Source organism: Ornithorhynchus anatinus, chromosome 13 (assembly GCF_004115215.2).
Source record: "Ornithorhynchus anatinus isolate Pmale09 chromosome 13, mOrnAna1.pri.v4, whole genome shotgun sequence".
NCBI lineage: Eukaryota > Metazoa > Chordata > Mammalia > Monotremata > Ornithorhynchidae > Ornithorhynchus > Ornithorhynchus anatinus.
The window spans coordinates 26,428,213-26,447,709 of record NC_041740.1 but is presented as its reverse complement, the minus strand read 5'-3'; the positions used below and the strand labels follow the sequence as shown (position 1 = coordinate 26,447,709).

At 43.6% G+C, this 19,497-nt stretch overlaps 1 protein-coding gene across 9 annotated transcripts in view; it reads left to right on the top strand.

Moving 5' to 3' along the window:
* Window positions 1–19,497, top strand: part of MAGI2 (membrane associated guanylate kinase, WW and PDZ domain containing 2) — a 902,790-nt gene that overhangs the window by 616,033 nt on the left and 267,260 nt on the right. For all 9 annotated transcript variants that reach the window (XM_029077508.1, XM_029077506.1, XM_029077507.1 and 6 more), the window contains one exon: window positions 3,497–3,576. In XM_029077508.1, the coding sequence (XP_028933341.1) occupies window positions 3,497–3,576 (80 nt within the window). The remainder of the gene's footprint in view (window positions 1–3,496; window positions 3,577–19,497) is intronic.

Genomic DNA, 19,497 nt, shown 5'->3' with positions numbered 1-19,497 from the left:
CCTAATTTGAAAACAGAGTTTTCAGGGGGATAAGGAGAGAGAAGCAACTAGTGTGTTTTCTTTTAATGGGTCATGAAGACAAGCCAGCCATCATCAGCTCTGAACAGCATTATAAATGCCCCTTTTGTAAGGCATCCTTCAGGGACATGCAAATTCCAAGGCCACTGAGAGGGAGGTACGACTGAAAAATGGCATGCTGGTTCTCCAAAAAACAACTTGGGCCATTACCATCAGGCGCTCCTTCCGTACTTCCCACAAGAAGCTGCCAAGGTTCTCCTGAAGGTGCTGTGAGGCTAGGATACTTAGTCTATCAAAGTGCATTTGTTGGACAAATGGCTAATAGTTGTTTGTCAAACCTGAGCCAGCTAAAAGATGATAACATCTCACTGCACCATTAGAAACTAAGACATTCATAATTTAGGTTGGAGGTGTCCCACTGCGTGAGCCCTGAGGGATTCAGCTAGATTACACCTAACAACATCAAGGGCTAAGGAGGGTGCTCTTTGAGCTCTGAACTGTAGATGGATGTGCTTTAGTGGACATTCCCAGAAGGATGTCCCCAGGGAAGAAGAAAGGGCACTAATCAGAGATGAGTAAAAAGATGTATTAGAGATGTTAGAGAAAGAGCATGGTCTAGTGCAAAGACCTTGGACCTGGGAGTCAGAAGGCCTGGGTTCTAATCCCAGCTCCACCCCTTACCCGCTGTGTGACCCTGGACAAGTCACTTCTCTGTTCCTCAGTTCCCTCAAATGCATAATGGGGATTCAATACCTTTCTTCCTCCTATTTAGACTGTGAGCTCCATGGGGGACCTGTTTATCTTGTATCTGCTGCAGCACTTAGTGCAGTGCTTGGCACAAAAAACACTTAACAAATACCACTGTTCTTGTTATTAGGCATTTTCTCCATATGACAGTCAATGGGGTGTAGTGGAAAAAACCCTGGGTTTATAGTCAGAAGTTTTATGTCCTAGTGCTGGCACTGTCATTGACCTGCTGGATGACTTTAGGAAAATCATCTCTCCTTGCTGTTCCTAACTTTCCTCATCTGTAAAATGAGTAGAATAGTCCACTCTGAGAGATATCAGGAGGATAAAATGATGAAATTGAAAGGGCTTTGTGTAAATAAAAGCTCTACTTAAAAAAGGGTGGTATTCTGAGCTGAGAGCATCCTTATCCCTAATTTTACAAAAAGGATTGTTTTTCTACTAGAGAAATTGCATTCATTTTGACCACAGCAGTCTATAGCGAAATCTCCCCCTCCACAAAAGCATTGATGTGACCAAAAATGTTCCCCTCATCTCTCAACTCACATGGGTCTGGCCTTTTCTCTCCAAGAGGGAATTAGACCTGGTGTGAAATTCTTTTGCAGGCAGATGGCTGGAGGTGTGCATTACCTGCACCTTAGAAATGAAGTGAAGAAACACTAACCAACTTTCCACCAGGCAAGGGAAGAAGGAATCCTGTAGAATCACATTTGGCACCAGTCCCATGCTGAGTTATTTAGAGGGACCCCAGGAAGCTGAGTGAGCTATGGAGACAGTCGATCAGCTGGAAGGAGGGATGGCCTCAGGCCCAGAGAGAATTTCCCCCCAACCCTTGCAGGTCAGCCAGATCAGGCTATTTCTGGCAGGGCAGGAGAGGATTGGAGACTCCCTACCCAGGGAGTGAGGAGGGTGGGAAGGGAGAGGGCAGAAGGCCAAATTTGAAAGCTCAGTGGTACACTGTGTTTGGGATCAGGGTCAGTGTTTCCCGCCCAGCTTGGGGATTCAGAAACCCCACTGGGGAGTCCCATATCCTCTCTTAGGAACAAAGAACATCAGATCACCTACAGTGCCATGACGAGAGAAGCAGCATGGTGTAGCGGATAAAACACGGGCCTGGGAATCAGAAGGTCATGGGTTCTAATCCTGGCTCTGCCACTTGTCGGCTGTGTGACTTTGGGCAAGTCGTTACCTCATCTGTAAAATGGAGATTGAGACTGTGAGCCCCACTTGGGACAGGGACTGTGTCCAACCAGTTTTGTTGCTTGTATCTATTCCAGTGCTTAGTACAGAGCTTGGCACATAGTAAGCACTTAACAAATACCATAATTATTATCTCCATGTCTCATACGGCCAAGCATCTCCTTGGCTTCTACAGGGGCACCAGGATTATTGAAGGGACTGGGTGTAGGCTGACTTCTTGAACACCATTCTCATAGTGGGTGCTGGACCACCTTTACATCTCTCCTCCTCATCCAACCTTAATATTCCTTCAGTGTTGAGTATGGAGCACACATCGATTTATTTATTCACACCTCTCCACCAACATGGAGCTTGGAAAGTCAACATTTATCATCTACCCAGGACTCCCAGTGAAACCCACTAGGGGCTAGGTGGCTTGAAGACATACCATTGTGGCTTTGCCCTCCAAACAAAAAATTGGAGAATCAGAGTTTTGAAAAAGCACTCAGGCACCCAAAAAGAAATGGCTAACATCTGACATTCATTCAATCATTCAGTTGTGTTTACTGAGTGCTTATTGTATGCAGAGCATTGTACTAAGTGCTTGGGAGAGTACAATATAACAATAAACAGACACATTCCCTGCCCACAACGAACTTACAGCCCTTACAGTGGTCTTCTTCATGCAGTCCCATTATTCTAACTGCTTTCACTTCGGCTTCAAACTCAAAGTTCAAGTTGAAATGAAGAATTCTAGAACCATTCAGAGGCTGTTGGTGTTTCTCTTAAAGAAAAACGGATGGAAAACAGCAACCTTTGGTCAAAGACTGCCCAGGAAGGAAGAATCTGCAAATTCAGAGTTGATTTTACCATTAACCTCTGAAATCACCATCCTGGGAGTAACTGAATGGGAACAACTCCATCGAAGCAAAATGTCTCTCATCTTGGTAGCTGGAGTAAAAATCCCTAGATGGAAAATAAGTAAAGGTTGGTTAATGAAATTGCTATTAATCACTGTGTGAGAGAATGCAGAATTCACAGGAACATGCTGTAATTTGCATCCCTTTGGCTCAGCCTGCCAGAGCTACTGTGGGGGAATAACAAACAACTGTTTATGAGAAGGGCAGGTTTGAGGAAAATGCTTCTTTCCACCACCACCGCCCCCCTCTATCCTGGCGGAATGATATCAGAGCCCACAGACTAGGTTCTTCCCAATTGGAGACCCCTGCATCTGTAATAAATTCCTTTTGCCTGGGATGAGTCCTGCATTTTCAATGAGCTGAACTTGGCAACATCCTAGTTGATTTTAATAAAAATAGCTGCTTTGAGGACAGAAGGCTGAGGTTGCCAAATTTATAGCTGCCTTGCACAATTACTCTTACACCTCCTTCAGGGCTACTTAAAACCAGTAAGCAAATTAAGTGTATCGATTGCAATTTTGTGGGACTAACTCTCTTTTTGTGGACCCCCCCACCCCCCACCGGTTTTCTTAAGGAATAAACTTGATTCCTTTCAGTATGTGTCTACTCAGAGTGATCTCTTTTCTTTTCAGCCACAACACAAAGACAACATCATGGCTGGATCCACGTCTTGCGAAAAAGGCTAAGCCTCCTGAAGAGTGCAAAGAAAATGGTAGGTCCTTAAGTTTGTGGTGCTTTTCGAGAACGGATCGCGTGTGGTTTTCTTGGGGTATTGGCGAAAGCGGGCCAACCGTCTGGAGAAAAGCATTTGAAACATTAACAGAGGTGCTGCCGTGTCCGTTTGGGTGGAAGGCATAAGGGAGTCAGTATTTTCAGAGAGCCATGTGGTTTTGCAATTCTTCCCCGCTGCTCCCCAAGGCTGGATATCACATCAGTGTGAACTCTGTCGTGTTTCATGCCTGGGGTGATACCCCACCATCACTGCCACTAAGGATTTCTGTTCACGGAGTGTCTCTCTGGAGGCTGATCTTTTCGGCAGAAGGGAGACATGGTCTGTGGAGAAAGCAGCGCTGTTGGATTATGAATATTATTTGATCCTTAAAGGTACAGTGCTCTCCGGTTACGGAGCCGGCAGGATTAAGGAGCGTGTTTCTAAAATGTACTCGGTGGCTGCTAGACAATTGAGGAGGGGAAAAAACAGATAATGATAATTCAAGGCCAGGCTTTTGGAATTGCAGTGCCAAAATCTTAAAAGATGTAAATCCAGAAATAGGATCGGGGACGTCTGAAGCAAATGTAACCATTTTCTTCTGGAATGATCATCTTTGGCAAGTAAATTTGTGCATTTCAGTGCTGCAGATTGTGATATTCCATATCCAATATTCCACTTTTTTATTTAATCAAGTTTAATTAAAACTACATATTTTCTAATTGATGTTTTCCTCTACACTATGCTAATTGAGAGTCAAATCTACATTTTAGTATGCAGACAAGACACTGGTGTTTTCTACAAGTATTTTACTGTAGCTTCCTGATTTTGCTAGTGTATCAATAATGATTAAGTGAAGATCCATTGTATTTGTGTATTTGAGGAGGCTTAACAATTCCAAAGAATGGATCGATTTAAGCTTTATTTTTAAGCTGAAAAAGTCAACTTGGCATAAAATGGCAGGTAGCCAGTGGTGGTATCTGTGATTTAGAGGCAACTGGGGTCACTTGTTTGTTGTGTACCGTGGGTTCATTTCTTATTCCTGGCAGCCACCTCAACTTTCAAAAATTCCTCAATTCCAAGGCACCTTTGGCTACAGAAGTGACTTTGACTTTTTTTTTTACATTTTTTTGGACTATATGAATTTATTTGGCATGATTTCCTCAAGCACTGATGACGTTTCCCCCTGGGTTGAATGTAACAAAGCCCAGCCTGGTGCTCTTAATGACCAAAAGAAATAGAAGAGAAATTAGAATTTGAAATGAAAAGGAAAATCCGGCCTGAGTTTCCGGCTGAATGAGAAGCTGTCACCGCCGGGTATTTAGGGCCTTTGAGCTTATGAAGCCTTTCTTCATACTAGAATGCACGTTGCAATCTGAGGTGGGGTGCATCTACCAAACAAGTTTCCCTTGATTGTAGCTAGCAATTGAGGGCCATGACAGAATTCTGAATGCCTCCTCTCGTGGAATTTGTCTAATTAGTTTCCACCCATTGACCTTCCCAGGGATAACTCATTGGGTCCTAGGGTTCCTTTAAGATATTCCCCTCCTACTACAGAGCACTTAACGTTGAGCGTCAAATTCACTGGGGAGGCAAGTTGGCAAGGGAAATGAGCTGTAGTAACCTTTGCCCATTTTCTTCATTTTTCCCATTGTCTAAGCAGGGTAAGTCTATGGCAGATTGTAAAAGGTTTCCGGATTGAACACCTGCCTCAACTGTCGGGGTGGTATCTGAATCTGTAGATACTGTTTTTATACTAATATTTTGTCATGGTACAATGTGGTATTGTTTTTCTAAAGATTGGGGTGCTTGTTTTTGCCTTACAATTGACTCGGACGGTCTCCGGATCGAAAGCCCCTGCCTGGATGGAGGCTGGCAGGTGTCCCCCAAGTGCACCAGTGCAGGCCGGTAATGGGATGGGGAATAGGCAGGGGGCAAATGAGGGTCAGGAAGGAGAGACAGGACTAGCTGTGGAAGAGTCAGGCTGAAGTACCTTGTGCCACCCATGTTGACACCAGGCTCCCAAGACGGGTTTAAGGCCACAAAACTCTTTTCCGCTGGCACAGGACCTCCCCTGCCAGCATTCAGTTACTGCTTGCTCTTTGACATGGGCACAAGAAAACTTGTACTGCAGGAAAACTGTCTTCGCACATTGTCTGGCCTGAGCAGACCTGGCCGTGCTTTTGCAAACATAATCATGATGATGATAATGATAATTGTATTTTTTAAGCAGCTTAGTATGTGTCAAGCGCTGTTCTAAGTGCTGGGGTAGATACAAACTAAACAGGTTGGACACAGTCCCTGTCCCACATGGGGCTCCTGCACTTAATCCCCATCTTACAGATGAGGTAACTGAGTCATGGAGAAGTGACTTGCACAAGGTCACACAACAGACAAGTGGCAGAGCCAGGATTAGAACACAGGTCCTTCTGAGTCCCAGGCTTGTGCTGTAAACACTAGGCCATGCTGCTTCCCCAAACATCTGGTAATCATAATAGTAATAATAATAATTGTGATATTTGAGTGCTTATTAGGTGCTAAACTCTGGGGTAAATACAAGATAACCAGGTCATATTGAGTACCTGACCCACAGTCTGCGGGGGAAGGGGGACAAGTACTTTATCCTAGGGAAACTGAGGCATAGAGAACTTAAGGGATAAGTGAAGCATCTGGGATTAGAGGCCAGGTCTTCTGACTCTCTGACCTGTACTCTTTTTACTAGGCCACGTTGTGTACCAGCTCAATGTGAGCCGTTTGGTATTGAAAAATGAAGTCTGACCTGCAAGCCCCAAGCTTAGACTCAACCATTTTATCAGTTTGTCATTTCACAAGCCAGTTTTTACTTTCAAAAATGATAGCATCTGGAAAAATAGACAGTTAATTCATGTACTCTTTGCTCTGTATTGAAACTCAAACTAGCAAATAATTGCAACCAAAGCCCCAGGCCTGCATTGTGGAATAACCATTCTTGTGGCCAAATGGGGTAACTGTTCTTGAGGACCAAGTATTGTCTGAAAGTCAGAACCCTTTGTATTGTGTTTTTCATGGTGTGTTTTTTCCACTGGAAATGTAATATATGAAATATCAACAATGAGTGCAATCCAGGAGAAGGAGAAGGCTGTGAGATAGTTCTGGGTAATAATGGAATTTGCATGAGGTTAAAATGCGACCAGCTACTTCAGACTTGGAAAGGAATGAAAATATGCTCCCATCCCATAGCAGAAGGGTGGGGAAGGGATTCTGTTGGCAGACAATATTAGCAAGCTTACAATGTGTTTCTCCCCCTTCCCCACCATTTTGTTAGGTAATCGGAATTTCACTAATTAATGCCAGGGAACAACTTGTTAGTGGGTACAGTTGGCTTTTCTCATAGGGGTCAGGCCTCACTGTAGCCTATCCAACAAACCAAGTCAAAAAAAAACACATCTGAAAATTCTTGGCCTTCATTTTAAAGGATGCCTCGCCTCATCAAGATCCCACAGCAACTTGGACTTAGAGTCTCACACCAAGATTATAAATATGGGAGTACAAAATGTTAGGCTACATATCGTATGGCTGTGGTAGATGTAAATGGGTGGGACATTTTGCTCCTCTAACACCAACTTACTCCCTACATCTTGCTATTGTTTATCCTGGCACTGACTTCTTAACCATCTCCTCTCTTGGACTGACACTCCCTCCCCATTTGTGTCTGACAATCCACCACTCTCCCCACTTTCAAAACCCTCCTAAAATCAAATCTCCTCCAAGAGGCCTTCCCTGACCAAACCCTCCCTTCTGAATCACTTATGCATTTGGATCTGTAAAAGTGATGGCATTTAAGTGCTTACTGTGTCAAGCACTCTTCTAAGCACTGGGGTGGAATACAAGATAATTACTTTGGGCCCAGTCCTTATCCCACCCAGGGCTCCCAGTCGTCATCCTCATTTTACAGATGAGATAGCCTGAGAGAAGTTAAGTGAATTGCTCAAACGTCACACAGCAAAGTGGTGGAGTTGGAATTAAAACCCAGGTCTTTCTGGCTCCCAGGCCCGTACTCTGTCCACCAGTCCACCTTGCTTCTCTAATCAAGTTAATTAGGTTAATTCAACAGATGATCACTCTCCTGCCTTCAAAAACCTTATTAAAAGAATATTTCCTTCGAGAGGTCTTTCCCAACTACCCCTCTTTTCCTTTTCACCCACACCCTTCTGTATCACTTTTGGACTTGGATTTTCAACCTTTATCCACCCCATCCTCAGCCCCACAGCACTTGTGTACATTATAAATTACTTATTCATATTAATGTCTGTCTCCTTCTCTAGACTGTAATTTCATTATGGGCAGGGAACATGCCTACCAATTCTGTTATGTTGTACTTTCCCAGTACTTAGTACAGTGCTCTACATGCAGTAAGTGCTCAGTAAATACGATCAATTGATTGATCAGGTTGCACACAGTCCCTCTCCCACTTGGAGTTCAGTCTAAGGTAGCTTGATCGATGCATTAGTGCTGAAAAATATAGATGGAAACAGTGCTTAAATTGCAGTATCTCACTGTACCCCTCTGAAAAGAACCCCAGAAGAGCATCTGACAGACTTGTGCATCATATGTGCAGTGACTAGAAGGTGGAAATTGTGATTATAGAAAACGTAGATTATTAGATGGGTGGTTATACTAAAATGGTTGGGTATATATCATTGCCTCCATTCAGTGGATCTTTTGGCTCTTCTTTGTGTGAATTCCTCCATGCTAATAGATACATTAGTCAATGAATAGCTTTCTTTATTGCAATTTTAGGCATAGCACAGTATTCTAAAGCCACCTCTATATAGGCTTTTATAAAAATGTCGTGGTAATTTGGTGCCTAATTTTCTCCACTGGATTTTAAGCAGTGTTCAACTGTGTCACTTAATTTTCTACTACAGCCCTGGAAATTGATGATGAGTCCTTTTAGCATGGTCCACTGGCCTTCAATAGGAAATTTGGTCTATTTTCTAGTTTATATTGAAAATTAAGTAACCCATTTCTCAAGGAAGTGAAATACGACAAAGGTGATTTCACCAATCTTTTAACACTGGTAGAATAATCCTTTTGAAGCTTTTTTAAGGACCTCACTGTGTAATGCCCATGACAATGTAACTAAAATACCTGAGTGTTGGGCCTTCTCTTTGGACTGCTAACTCTTATTGCAGTATCTAAAAAACAATGTTGACCTGGAATTTAAGCCAGTAAGAAAATAAGGCCAAGATAGAAGGCCTGTATACCTCAGTATTCATTTCCAAAATCATTTTCCTACAGTATAACTAGCAGACAGAGCACTTTGAATTTTGACTGAACTGACTTTTAGATTAAATAAGGTCAGATCTTCAGAGTATGGAGAAAAGGAAGTGCACCAATAAGCAGTTAATTTGAACCATGCAGATAGCCAAACTGAAAAATGACCACTAAACACTCTGCTGTGAGAATGGCTGCCTCCCTGCAGCAAATCAACTGAATAATTGCCATATCTGTGGATGGAGAAGATCCAACCAGAAAATCTATCTATTGTTTAAATGCTATTCAAATTTTGCAAGGCTAAAGATGTGGCAGCAGACTTCCTAGAGCGCTCTTTCTGTCTGCCTCTATCTCTTCCTCCCCAATAATCTCCACTCATTCCCCTTTCTCCTCCTATCCTGTCTGCCCCCTATTTATATTTCCCCCAACACATACCTCTTCAAATTTTCATAGCCAAACTGCTGCATTACGTGTGAGACAAAGATCAGCATAATTCAGTTCAGGTAAATATACCATTGCCAATGAAGGCTATGTATTGGGGAGTTTTAAAGATTAAAGAGATGGTCAATAGCAGTTATGAAGAAGGGCACACAGCTATGCCGCAGTGCCTGGATTGGAGCACCCTCCCACTTAATATATGACAGGCCACCACTCTCTCCACCTTCAAAGCCTTACTAAAATCTCAGCTCCTCCTAGAGACCTTCCCCGTCTAAGCCCTCACTTTGTTTACTCTTTCTCCCTCTGTGTCACCTATGCCCCGGATCTGTACCCTTTAAGCACTTGATAATCACCCCACCCTGAGCCATGCAGCGCGTATGTACATATCCATAAGTTATTTTAATTTCTGTCCCCCTTCTTAATTGTAAGCTCCTCTGGGGCAGGTAATATGAGAACCACCTCTGTTTTAGTGTACTCTCCTGAGCACTTTGGACAGTGCTTTGTTCACAGTGAGCACTCAGTAAATATCAGTTATTGATGGTAAAAGCTTAGTAAAGATCAGTAACTAACAGTAAGTGCTCAGTAAATATCAGTGACTGACAGTCAGCACTCAATAAATATCAGTGACTGACAGTAAGTGCTCAGTAAATATCAGGGACTGACAGTCAGCACTCAATAAATACCGGTGACTGATGGTAAGTACTCAGTAAATATCAATGAATGACGGTAAGGGCTCAATAAATACCAGTGGCTCACAGTAAGTGCTCAGCAAATACCATTGACTGACTGGAAATTCCTGAGTTCCTTTTCTGCAGCTGTGGTTCCCAGATTGTCAGTAGGCACCAGCATACCAGGATTGTGCCAGTGTTTGCAGCAACAACCCTGCTCCTGTGGGTGTGAAGGAGGTGTGGAGATGACAAAATCCAGCTCAGAGGGTTGCTGTATAGTAACCTGAGAGGGAGCATCTGCAAACCATGAGGGCAGAGAAATAGCGTAATCATCAGTCATATTTACTGAGTGTTTACTGTATGCAGAGCACTGTACTAAGCACTTGGGAGAGTACAGTATAACAGACACATTCCCCACCCACAGTGAGCTTCCAGTTGAGAGGAGGAGACAGACATTAATAGAGAGAGGCAGCATGGCTTAGTGGCAAGAGCACGTGCTTGGGAGTCAGAGATTATGCGTTCTAATCCTGACTCTGCCACTGATCAACTGTGTGACTTTGGGCAAGTTACTTAACTTCTCTGTGCCTCAGTTATCTCATGTGTAAAATGGGGATTAAGACTGAAGACCCATGTGGGACAACCTGATTACCTTGTATCTGCCCCAGCACTTAGAACAATGTTTGGCACATAGTAAGCTCTGAACAAATACCATCATTATTATCATTATTACTAATATAGATTCTGGATATGTACATAAGTGCTTTGGGGTTGAGGAGGTGGTGCATAAAGGGAAAAAATCAGGGCAATGCAGAAGGGAGCGGGACAAAAAGAAACGAAGGCATAGTCAGGAAAAGCCTCTTAGTTTTGCCTTCAATAAGGCTTTGAAAGTGGGGAGGGTAATTATCTGTTGGATGGGAAGAGGGAGGGCGTTCCAGGCAATTGATAGCACATGAGCAGAGGTCTACAGTGAAATAAACAAGATCAAGGTATCATGAGTAGGTTGACATTAGAGGAGTGAAGTATGCTGGCTGGGTTGTAGTAGGAGAGTAGTGAGGTGAGGTAGGAGGAGGCAAGGTGATTGAGTGCTTTAAAGCCAATGGTAAGGGGTTTCTGTTTGATGCAAAGGTGGATGGGGAACCAGTAGAAGTTCTTGAAGAGTGGGGAAACATGGACTGAATGTTTCTGTAGAAAAATGATCCAGGCAAGAAAGAGTGAAGTATGGACTGGAGTGTAGAGACAAAGGAGGCAGGGAGGTTTAGCAAGGAGCCTGATAGAGTAATTAAGGTGGGATAGGAGAAGTGCTTGGATTAATGTCATGGCAGTTTGGAAGGAGAGGAAAGGGTGAATTTTAGTGATTTTATGAAGGTTGAGCCAACAGGATTTATTGATAGTTTCAGTGTGGGTTGAATGACAGAGAGGACTCAAGATTCCCGCCAAGTGTACGGGCTTGTGTACATGGTGGTGCCATCTGCAGTGATGGGAAAGTCACAGGGTGGACATGATTTGGGTGGGAAGATAAGTTCTGTTTTGGACATGCTAAGTTTGAGGTGATGGCAGGACATCCAAGTAGAGATGTCTTGAAGGCAGGCGGAAGTGCAAGTCTGCAGAAAGGGAGAGAGATCTGGGCTGGAGATGTAGTTTTGGGAATCATCTGCATAGAGGTGGTAGCGTGGCCACAAACAATGTGCCCGGCCCTTTGAAGATGTTGGCAGCAGAATGGGCAGCAACCAGGTGGGGCTTTGCTGTCGCAGGTAACTCAAAAAGGGAGATAGGCCCTGCTTGAAAAATGTCCATTCATTAGCAGGGCATGGAGCTGTCATTATTCAGGAGGTATTGCGAGGTGGGGGTAGGAGGGCGTGTCACTGGTTGATGTTTTCGGTTATCATCATAGGCATGGATGGGGTTAACCCTGGGGAGTGTGCCTTTGAAAATGAAGGATGGCTAGATGTAAAATGATCTGTGTTTCCAAAAGTGCTGTGCCTGCAGAAAAAAAAAGGCAGTTTGAGTTCGTTAGGAAAGAAGAACCAAGCTGAGACACTATTCGGGGCAAGATCCATGCCTAAGCACTAAGCAGACTTAAGTGGCTGAAGTAATATGTGTTTAAAATGTCGCCATTTTCACTGATATAGTTAAGGGTCTGTCACTGTTACCATTATAAACCCGTGATTTCAGCTATTATATTTCAAATAGCTCATGGTTTTATGTGCTTTCTGTGGGAACTCCTGGGGCTTAAAAATGTTCCTTTAAAACAAAAAATGCCAAACACTGCTTTCCTATGGGCCATTAGTTCACTTTGCAGAAGAACGCCACTTGGTGATTTGAGGCCAAAACCAAATGAATATGTGAAGAATCAAAATTTAGTCTATGCTTGCAGGGCTCCATTTCTAATAAAAAAAAATCTTAGGATGTTTTAATATAAGGACAAATGACCTAGCTCCTCTAGCAAGCGTATTCCTTCAACTTGCCTGCTCTGTGTGACCTGGGATAAGTCATTTAACTTCTCTGTTCCTCAATTACCTCATCTGTAAAATGGGCATAAAATACCATTTTTCCTTCCCTCTTAGACTGTGAGCCAAATGAGGGACAGGGACTGTGTACAATCTGATTCCATTGTATCTATTCCAGCACTTAGTGGAGTGCTTGGCAATCAATCAATTAATTGTATTGAGCACTTTCTGTGCACAGAACACTATACTAAAGACTTGGAAGGAACAGTTGGTGGATGTATTCCCTGTCAAGTAGGAGCTTAGAGTCTAGAGGGGGAGACAAAAATTAAAATAAGTGATGGATATGTTTATCACTCTCTAGACTGTGGGTCAGGGACCATGTCTGGCCTGATAAATTGAATCTGCCCCAGTCCTCTAGACTGTAAGCTCTTTGTGGGCAGGGAATGTATCTAGTGTTGTGTAGTACTCTTCCAAGTGCTTAGTACAGTGTTCTGCACATAGTAAATGCTCAATAAATATGATTGATTTCTTGGAACAGTGCTTGTCACATAGTAAATGCGTAACAAATCATGTAGTTTTTTTTTATTTTATCAGGTTGATTATTTAAAACCATTGCTCTCCAGCCTCTGTTTTAAGTAAACAGATATCCATCCATCCCAGCCCTCCTTGAATTGTCACTTAAGGAAGGGGCTTTTGTTAGGCCGTTTGGAATCCACGCTGCAGCCTTGGCACACCAACCTGATATTGTAAGGGGTTGGCTTCTTTCTCTTTCTGGGAGTCTGAACTCAAAGTTCTGGTCTATCTAAACCATATTCATTATTGTTCAGGTGGCTAGGCCTTTCCCACTCCTTTGGCAAAAGCTTTTTCTCTTCCTTAGAAAGCTGTTTCTGGTCTAATGGAAAGCAAAGGGTTCCAGGTTAAAGTTGAGAAATACGGGCAGAGCGCAGGCAGCGTTTGCCAGAAAAGCTGGCAGAACACAAATCAGCGTGACTCCTGATCTGTTTGTGTTACTTCTGCCCAGTTTCCTCTTCCATTTGCACCCAGTTATGGCACTGAAGGATTCTGTAATGCACCATTTCCCTTCTGGCTGAATAGTGAAGATCAAAAGCTGCAATTGTTTTTTTCACCTGGTGCTGAGGAGCCAGTTTCTCAGAGCTGACCCTCCTCCTGCTCCATAGAGAGCCAGAAATTTGGACCTTTAGCAAATTTTTGAAACCTTTGGAATTTGGGGCACATGGGCACTGAGTCAGTGTCCCTTTTGGACCTTTTCAGTTTCCCCATAGGTAGCCCAGGAAGAGGCTCTAGGCAGCATGGCCTCGTAGATAGAGCATGGGCCTGGAAGTCAGAAGGACTTGGGTTCTAATCCCAGCTCTGGCACTTGTCTGCCGTGTGACCTTGGGTAAGTAACTTCAGTTCTGTGTGCCTCAGTTACCTCATCTGTAAAATGGGGATTAAGACTGTGAGCCCTATGTGGGACAGGGACCGTGTCCAACTTGATTTGCTTATATACACTCCAGTGCTTAGAACAATGCCGGCCACATAGCAAGTACTTTAGAAATACCATTAAAAATAAGTAACATTACTCGAACTGCTAGATCTCAAATGGCTCACATAATAGGGCTTAATAAATACCATAACTAGTTTGTCATGGCCTTAGCTATAATGATATAGAGAAGCAGCGTGGCTTAGTGGAAAGAGCCTGGGCTTGGGAGTCAGAGGTCATGAGTTCGAATCCCAGCTCTGCCACTTGTCAGCTGTATGACTGTGGGCAAGTCACTTAACTTCTCTGTGCCTCAGTTACCTCATCTGTAAAATGGGGATTAACTGTGAGCCTCAAGTGGGACAACCTGATGACTCTGTATCTCCCCCAGTGCTTAGAACAGTGCTTGGCACATAGTAAGCGCTTAACAAATACCAACATTATTATTATTATCATGGCATCTTTGTTTCCCACCATTCTAATGGGGCCTTTGCTCCAGGCCATATTGGTTCAAAGTGACTGAAACTGAGCTTCTCCTGTATTATATTGTTAATAAACAAGTCAGGCATCTGTATAGCCTTTGTAGCCCCTCTCTTTCGTAGGGGAGGGGAAAATGGAGATGAAGTGCTTAGAATTCCTCCACTTTTTGCTATTCCCCAGAAGGCCCACCCTCTAAGTCAAAATGCTAGGAGTCTCCATAATTTGCAGTTCAGTTTAGAGATCGGTGCCAGCCCCAGCCGCAAGCAAACCAGACTCTAGTCAGGAGCACCAGCTCCTTAAGGGTGCTTCACCTATCTAATGCCCCAGAGGAGAAAATCATATTTCTTCATGTTATAGTACCAATATGATGACAGTTTTGCAAACCATAGAGAATGTGTACTGTAAATCTGGTTTGATTTGGCACATGGAAATACGGGGTTTTGGGGTTTGTTTTTTTACTGAATATAATGGGCCCAAGTATGGGCCCTAACTGAAACAGATGCAGCAGAGGATTTGCATTGTTTCAGAGAATAGGGAGCATGGAAGCAGCATGAGCTAGTGGAAGGAGCATGAGTCTGGGAGTCAGAAGCCCTGGGTTCTAATCCTGGTTTGGCCATTTACCTACTCTGTGACCTTGGGCATGTAGCTTCGCTTCCCTGGGCCTCATTTGCCTTATCTGTCAAATGGGGATTGAATACCTGTTCTCCCTCCTGTTCTCCCTCCTACTTAGACTGTGAGCCTCATGCAGGACAGGGACTGCTTAACTGTCCAATCTGCTTCACTTGTATCTGCTCCCGTGTTTGTCACATAGTAAGTGCTTTTTTTGAGTTAAGGAAAGCATGCTTGAACCACATGAATTTACATAGCACTGATTGTCATCATATTACAATCAAGGATCTGGGGGAGGCATGGTAGGAGGGGCAGAGATAAATGATTTATTCCAATCATCAAATAGTACTTTCAAATAAGCCACTGCCGGGAAGGGTTATGGTGTTTTTAGAAACAAAGAATACACAGTTTTTTGTCTCTTTGCTGATTGTTCTAGTCAGTCCAAATGTGGTGTAATGGGATTTCAATCACCCTCATCTCCTCGTAAGAGTTGAGAGTAGCTTAAATTTCCTGATGCCCCAGTGGCGTCTTTGTCACCAACAGGATTTCTTGACCCATCTTTTTATGAATGGTCATGAGGCAGAAAAGCAGAAGGGAAGCCCATTCCTGTGATTGGGAGGTAGACGACCCAGTCACCAGAATCGTCTGAGATCCGTTTGGTGTCCATTTGTTTTCTGAGAGCATTTGTGCCGAGCAGGAGCAGGCCCAGGTGGGATTGGAGTGGCTAAGAACTTAAACTAAGATAGAATCGAGGTGCTTTAAGATAAAGGTGCGTATCGAGAGCTTAGGTTGATGGCTCAAATTCAGTGTATTTGAATTTAAAATCCAGACATTTAGTCTGGGGGGAAACGTTGCCCCTTTTGGGAAGGAGCAGCAAACTCTGGTGGGTTTTCCCAGGGCTCTAAGGAAGTTTCTCCTCTAAGCCCCATATCTCCTCCAGTCATTGGTTTTCATTGAGCCAATACTACTATGATAATAATGGGCTGAACTGCCTACCATTTGCAGAGGGCAGAGAAAAAAGCACCAGGGACTGCAGACATCAAACTTGACAACCCAAACAAGAGACAACTTTTTCACAGTTACAGTATCCCCCAGGCTGCAGTCCACAAATGCACTCATAGGTGAATCTCACCATCCATGGTGTCTCCTAATATGAAGGACCACCAATACCATTGTTATTATTATTATCATTATTGTTAAAAATTGCTATGACTGTTATTCACTCACTATGTACCTATGAAGTTGCTTCTTATGGAAAGTTTAAATCAATCTAAATCCATTTTATGCACTCTCAACTCACTTTTACCCTTTTTAAAATGAGTCCTGTTTTGTTAAAGTGCATCCATACATCCTCTTTTTCAGAGCATGATGGGCAAGTGAGAGGAAAGAAACTCTGGTAACAGCTGAAACTCCAACAGGAGTTAATTAAATTACAAAGGCTAGTTGATCTAATAAGGATATGTTCTCTTCAATGATCCTACCACCAGGGAGTCCCACAGTACCTTGGGTTTCCTTTGGCTACCTAAGGTTGGTGAGAATTGTTACTACTCTCCCTCTAGACTGTAGGCTTCTGTGGGAAGGGAACATGTCTACCAACTCTGTTGTATTGTTCTCTCCCAAGCACTTAGTATAGTGCTCTGCACCCGATAACCGCTCAATAAATACGATTGTGAAGGGTGATCTAGTTTAGACATTGGCAGTTTGCAAGTATTCACTCTAAGTTCAGACTCCTTTGGATTCATTCATTCATTCAATAGTATTTATTGGGTGCTTACTATGTGCAGAGCACTGTACTAAGCGCTTGGAATGTACAAATAGGTAACAGAGACAGTCCCTGCCCTTTGACGGGCTTACAGTCTAATCGGAGGAGACAGACAAGAACAGTAGCAATAAATAATGGATGAAATCCATTAGCTCAGACTTGGCTTGAGAAAGTGAGTTCTTCCTCCTCCTCCTGCTCCTCTTCCTCACTCCTCCACATTCTCCCTGCTCTCCTTTTCCTCCCTTCCCCCCACAGAAACCTAATACTGTAGCTTCCCTCTTGACAGGGAGTACTCAGTTGTTACTGTTGATCCTGACCCTAGAGGTAGCTTTGAGGAATTTCCTCAAGTTTAGACTAACCTTCATCATCTCTTACCATCACTCTTCCCTCACCATCTGGAACCTTTGTAACCTCTTCATACAGCAACTTCTCCAGAGACAACCTAAGGCCTCCTTACAGGTCCCCGTGAAAGTGAGAAGCTGCTTCACTGCAGCCTAGTGGGATCCGACGTAGTGTACACAGCGGCTACCACATCCCCCAATCAGGAAACAGGAGGACTGTCCTCCGGCATATAATAATAATGATGATGATGGTATTTGTTAAGCACTTTCTATGTTCCAAACATTGTTCTAAGCACTGGGGTAGATAAAATGTAATCAGGTTGTCCCACGGGGGGCTCAGTCTTCTTTCCCATTTTACAGATGAGGTAACTGAGGCACAAAGAAGTTAAGTGACTTGCCCAAAATCACACAACTGACAAGTGGCAGAGGCGGGTATAGAACTCACAACCTCTGACTCCCAAGCCTGTGCTTTATCCACTGAGCCACAAGCCTCTGTCAGCAGGCGCCAGAGAATCTGCTCTGAGGATTGACTCTCGGTGACCTAGTAATTATAATAACTGTAGCATTTGTTAAGCGCTTACTATGTGCCAGGTGCTGTACTAAGCGCTGGGGTAGATACAAGCAAATTGGGTGGGACACAGTCCCTACCCCATATGAGGTTCACCATTTCAATCTCCACTCATTCAGTCGTATTTGAGTGCTTACTGTGTGCAGAGGACTGTACTAAGTCCTTGGAAAGTACAATACAAAAGTAAAGAGAGAAGATCCCTGCCCACAGCAAGCTCACAGTTTAGATGGGCCAGGGGTGGGGGTGAGGGGAGTGGTGAGAGAGACAGACATCAATACAAGTAAACAGACATCAATATAAATAAATAAAATTACAGATATATACATAAGTGCTGTGGGGCGGGGAGGAGGGCTGGCAGTGGGAGGGTAACAATTAGGGTATTTGTTAAGCAGTTACTATGTGCCAAGGATTGTTCTAAGCACTGGGGTAGAGACAAGACAATCAAGTTGTCCCAAATGGGGCTCACAGTCTTAATCCCCATTTTACAGATGAGGTAACTGAGGCACAGAGGGGTTAAGAGGCTTGCCCGAGGTCACATAGCAAACAGGTGGCAGACTTCTGACTTCCAGGCCTGTGCTCTATCTGCTACACCATGCTGCTTCCCAGCAGACATAACCTACCAGCCAGTGTCTGCCACTGTCAGGGTAGAAGTGGGCTAGTTCAAGAATTGTGTAATTATTTGGGTGGATGTGAGTGGTGCGCATGCGCTTGCACACACAAGGGGAAGATGTTGTTTTGTTTGCTTCCAGGGCAAGGAACAGAACAGCCTGGATTAATACATTTGTAGCAAATCTGTTTCCGTTCATTTATAGCTGATCTTTTTCTCCCCCCCGGCTCACCACCCCCATTATAGTAAATCTGTTTCACTACATTTGGCTAGAATTTATATCTCTTTGGGCATAACTTCTGATCACTTCTTCATTCAGTTTTCCCAAAAAACAGGTTTGAAATGAAATTTGGGTCTTGGCAGGGAGAGTAAAGTCGTTGGTGCGGAATGGGAAACCGCACTAACCGAGTGTCCGATTGTTCGCGCTGGGAGAGAGTAATGAGATTAAAGCTTTTACAATGAGAAACACGGATTTTCCAGGCATCCAGCTTGTCACCCAAGATGTTGCTGGAGGAATGGTTATTTCTCAGGCCGACCTGGCTTTTATGAACAATTCAATCCAATCCAGGGTGACAGATGGCGCCAGGTTGAAAAAGGAAGCTTTGACGTGTGTCGTGTCAGAAATCAGATTTTAGCATTTTGGGTACCGGGAACCATTCTGTTATGATTGAAATTGAGGAAGGGATGAAAGAGGGCAAGAAAATCCCCCAAAACAAGCAGTTACTGATGCTCAGCAGGCGTCAGTACTAGCGGTGGGAGGGTGAATTATGTTCAGGAGAATAATCATCATCATCATCATCATCATCATCATCATCATGGTATTTTTAAACCTTACTCTGTGCCAAGCACTGTACTAGGTGCTGAGGTGGTTACAAGATAATCAGGTCTCATGAGAGGCTGAGTCTAAGTATGAGGGAAAACAGGTATTGAATTCCCATTTTGCAGATGAAGGAACTGAAGCACAGAAGGTAAATTACTTGTCCGAGGTCACATAGCAGGAAAATGGCTGTGCTCTGATTAGAAACCAGATGCAAGACAAAGCTCTGTTTCTGATTTGGGCAGAGAATGGACTTTTCAAGTGTTGTTGTTTTTTGCCTTTGGGCTTGTTTAGAGATGTTCGGACAGCCCATTTCTCAGTGCATTAAGGAGTTTTGCTCTGATTAATCAATTGTATTTATTTAGTACTTACTGTTTGCACTACTGAACTCACTGTACTAAGCACCAGAGACAATACAAAGCAACAATGTTGGTAGAGGGAAAACAGGCAT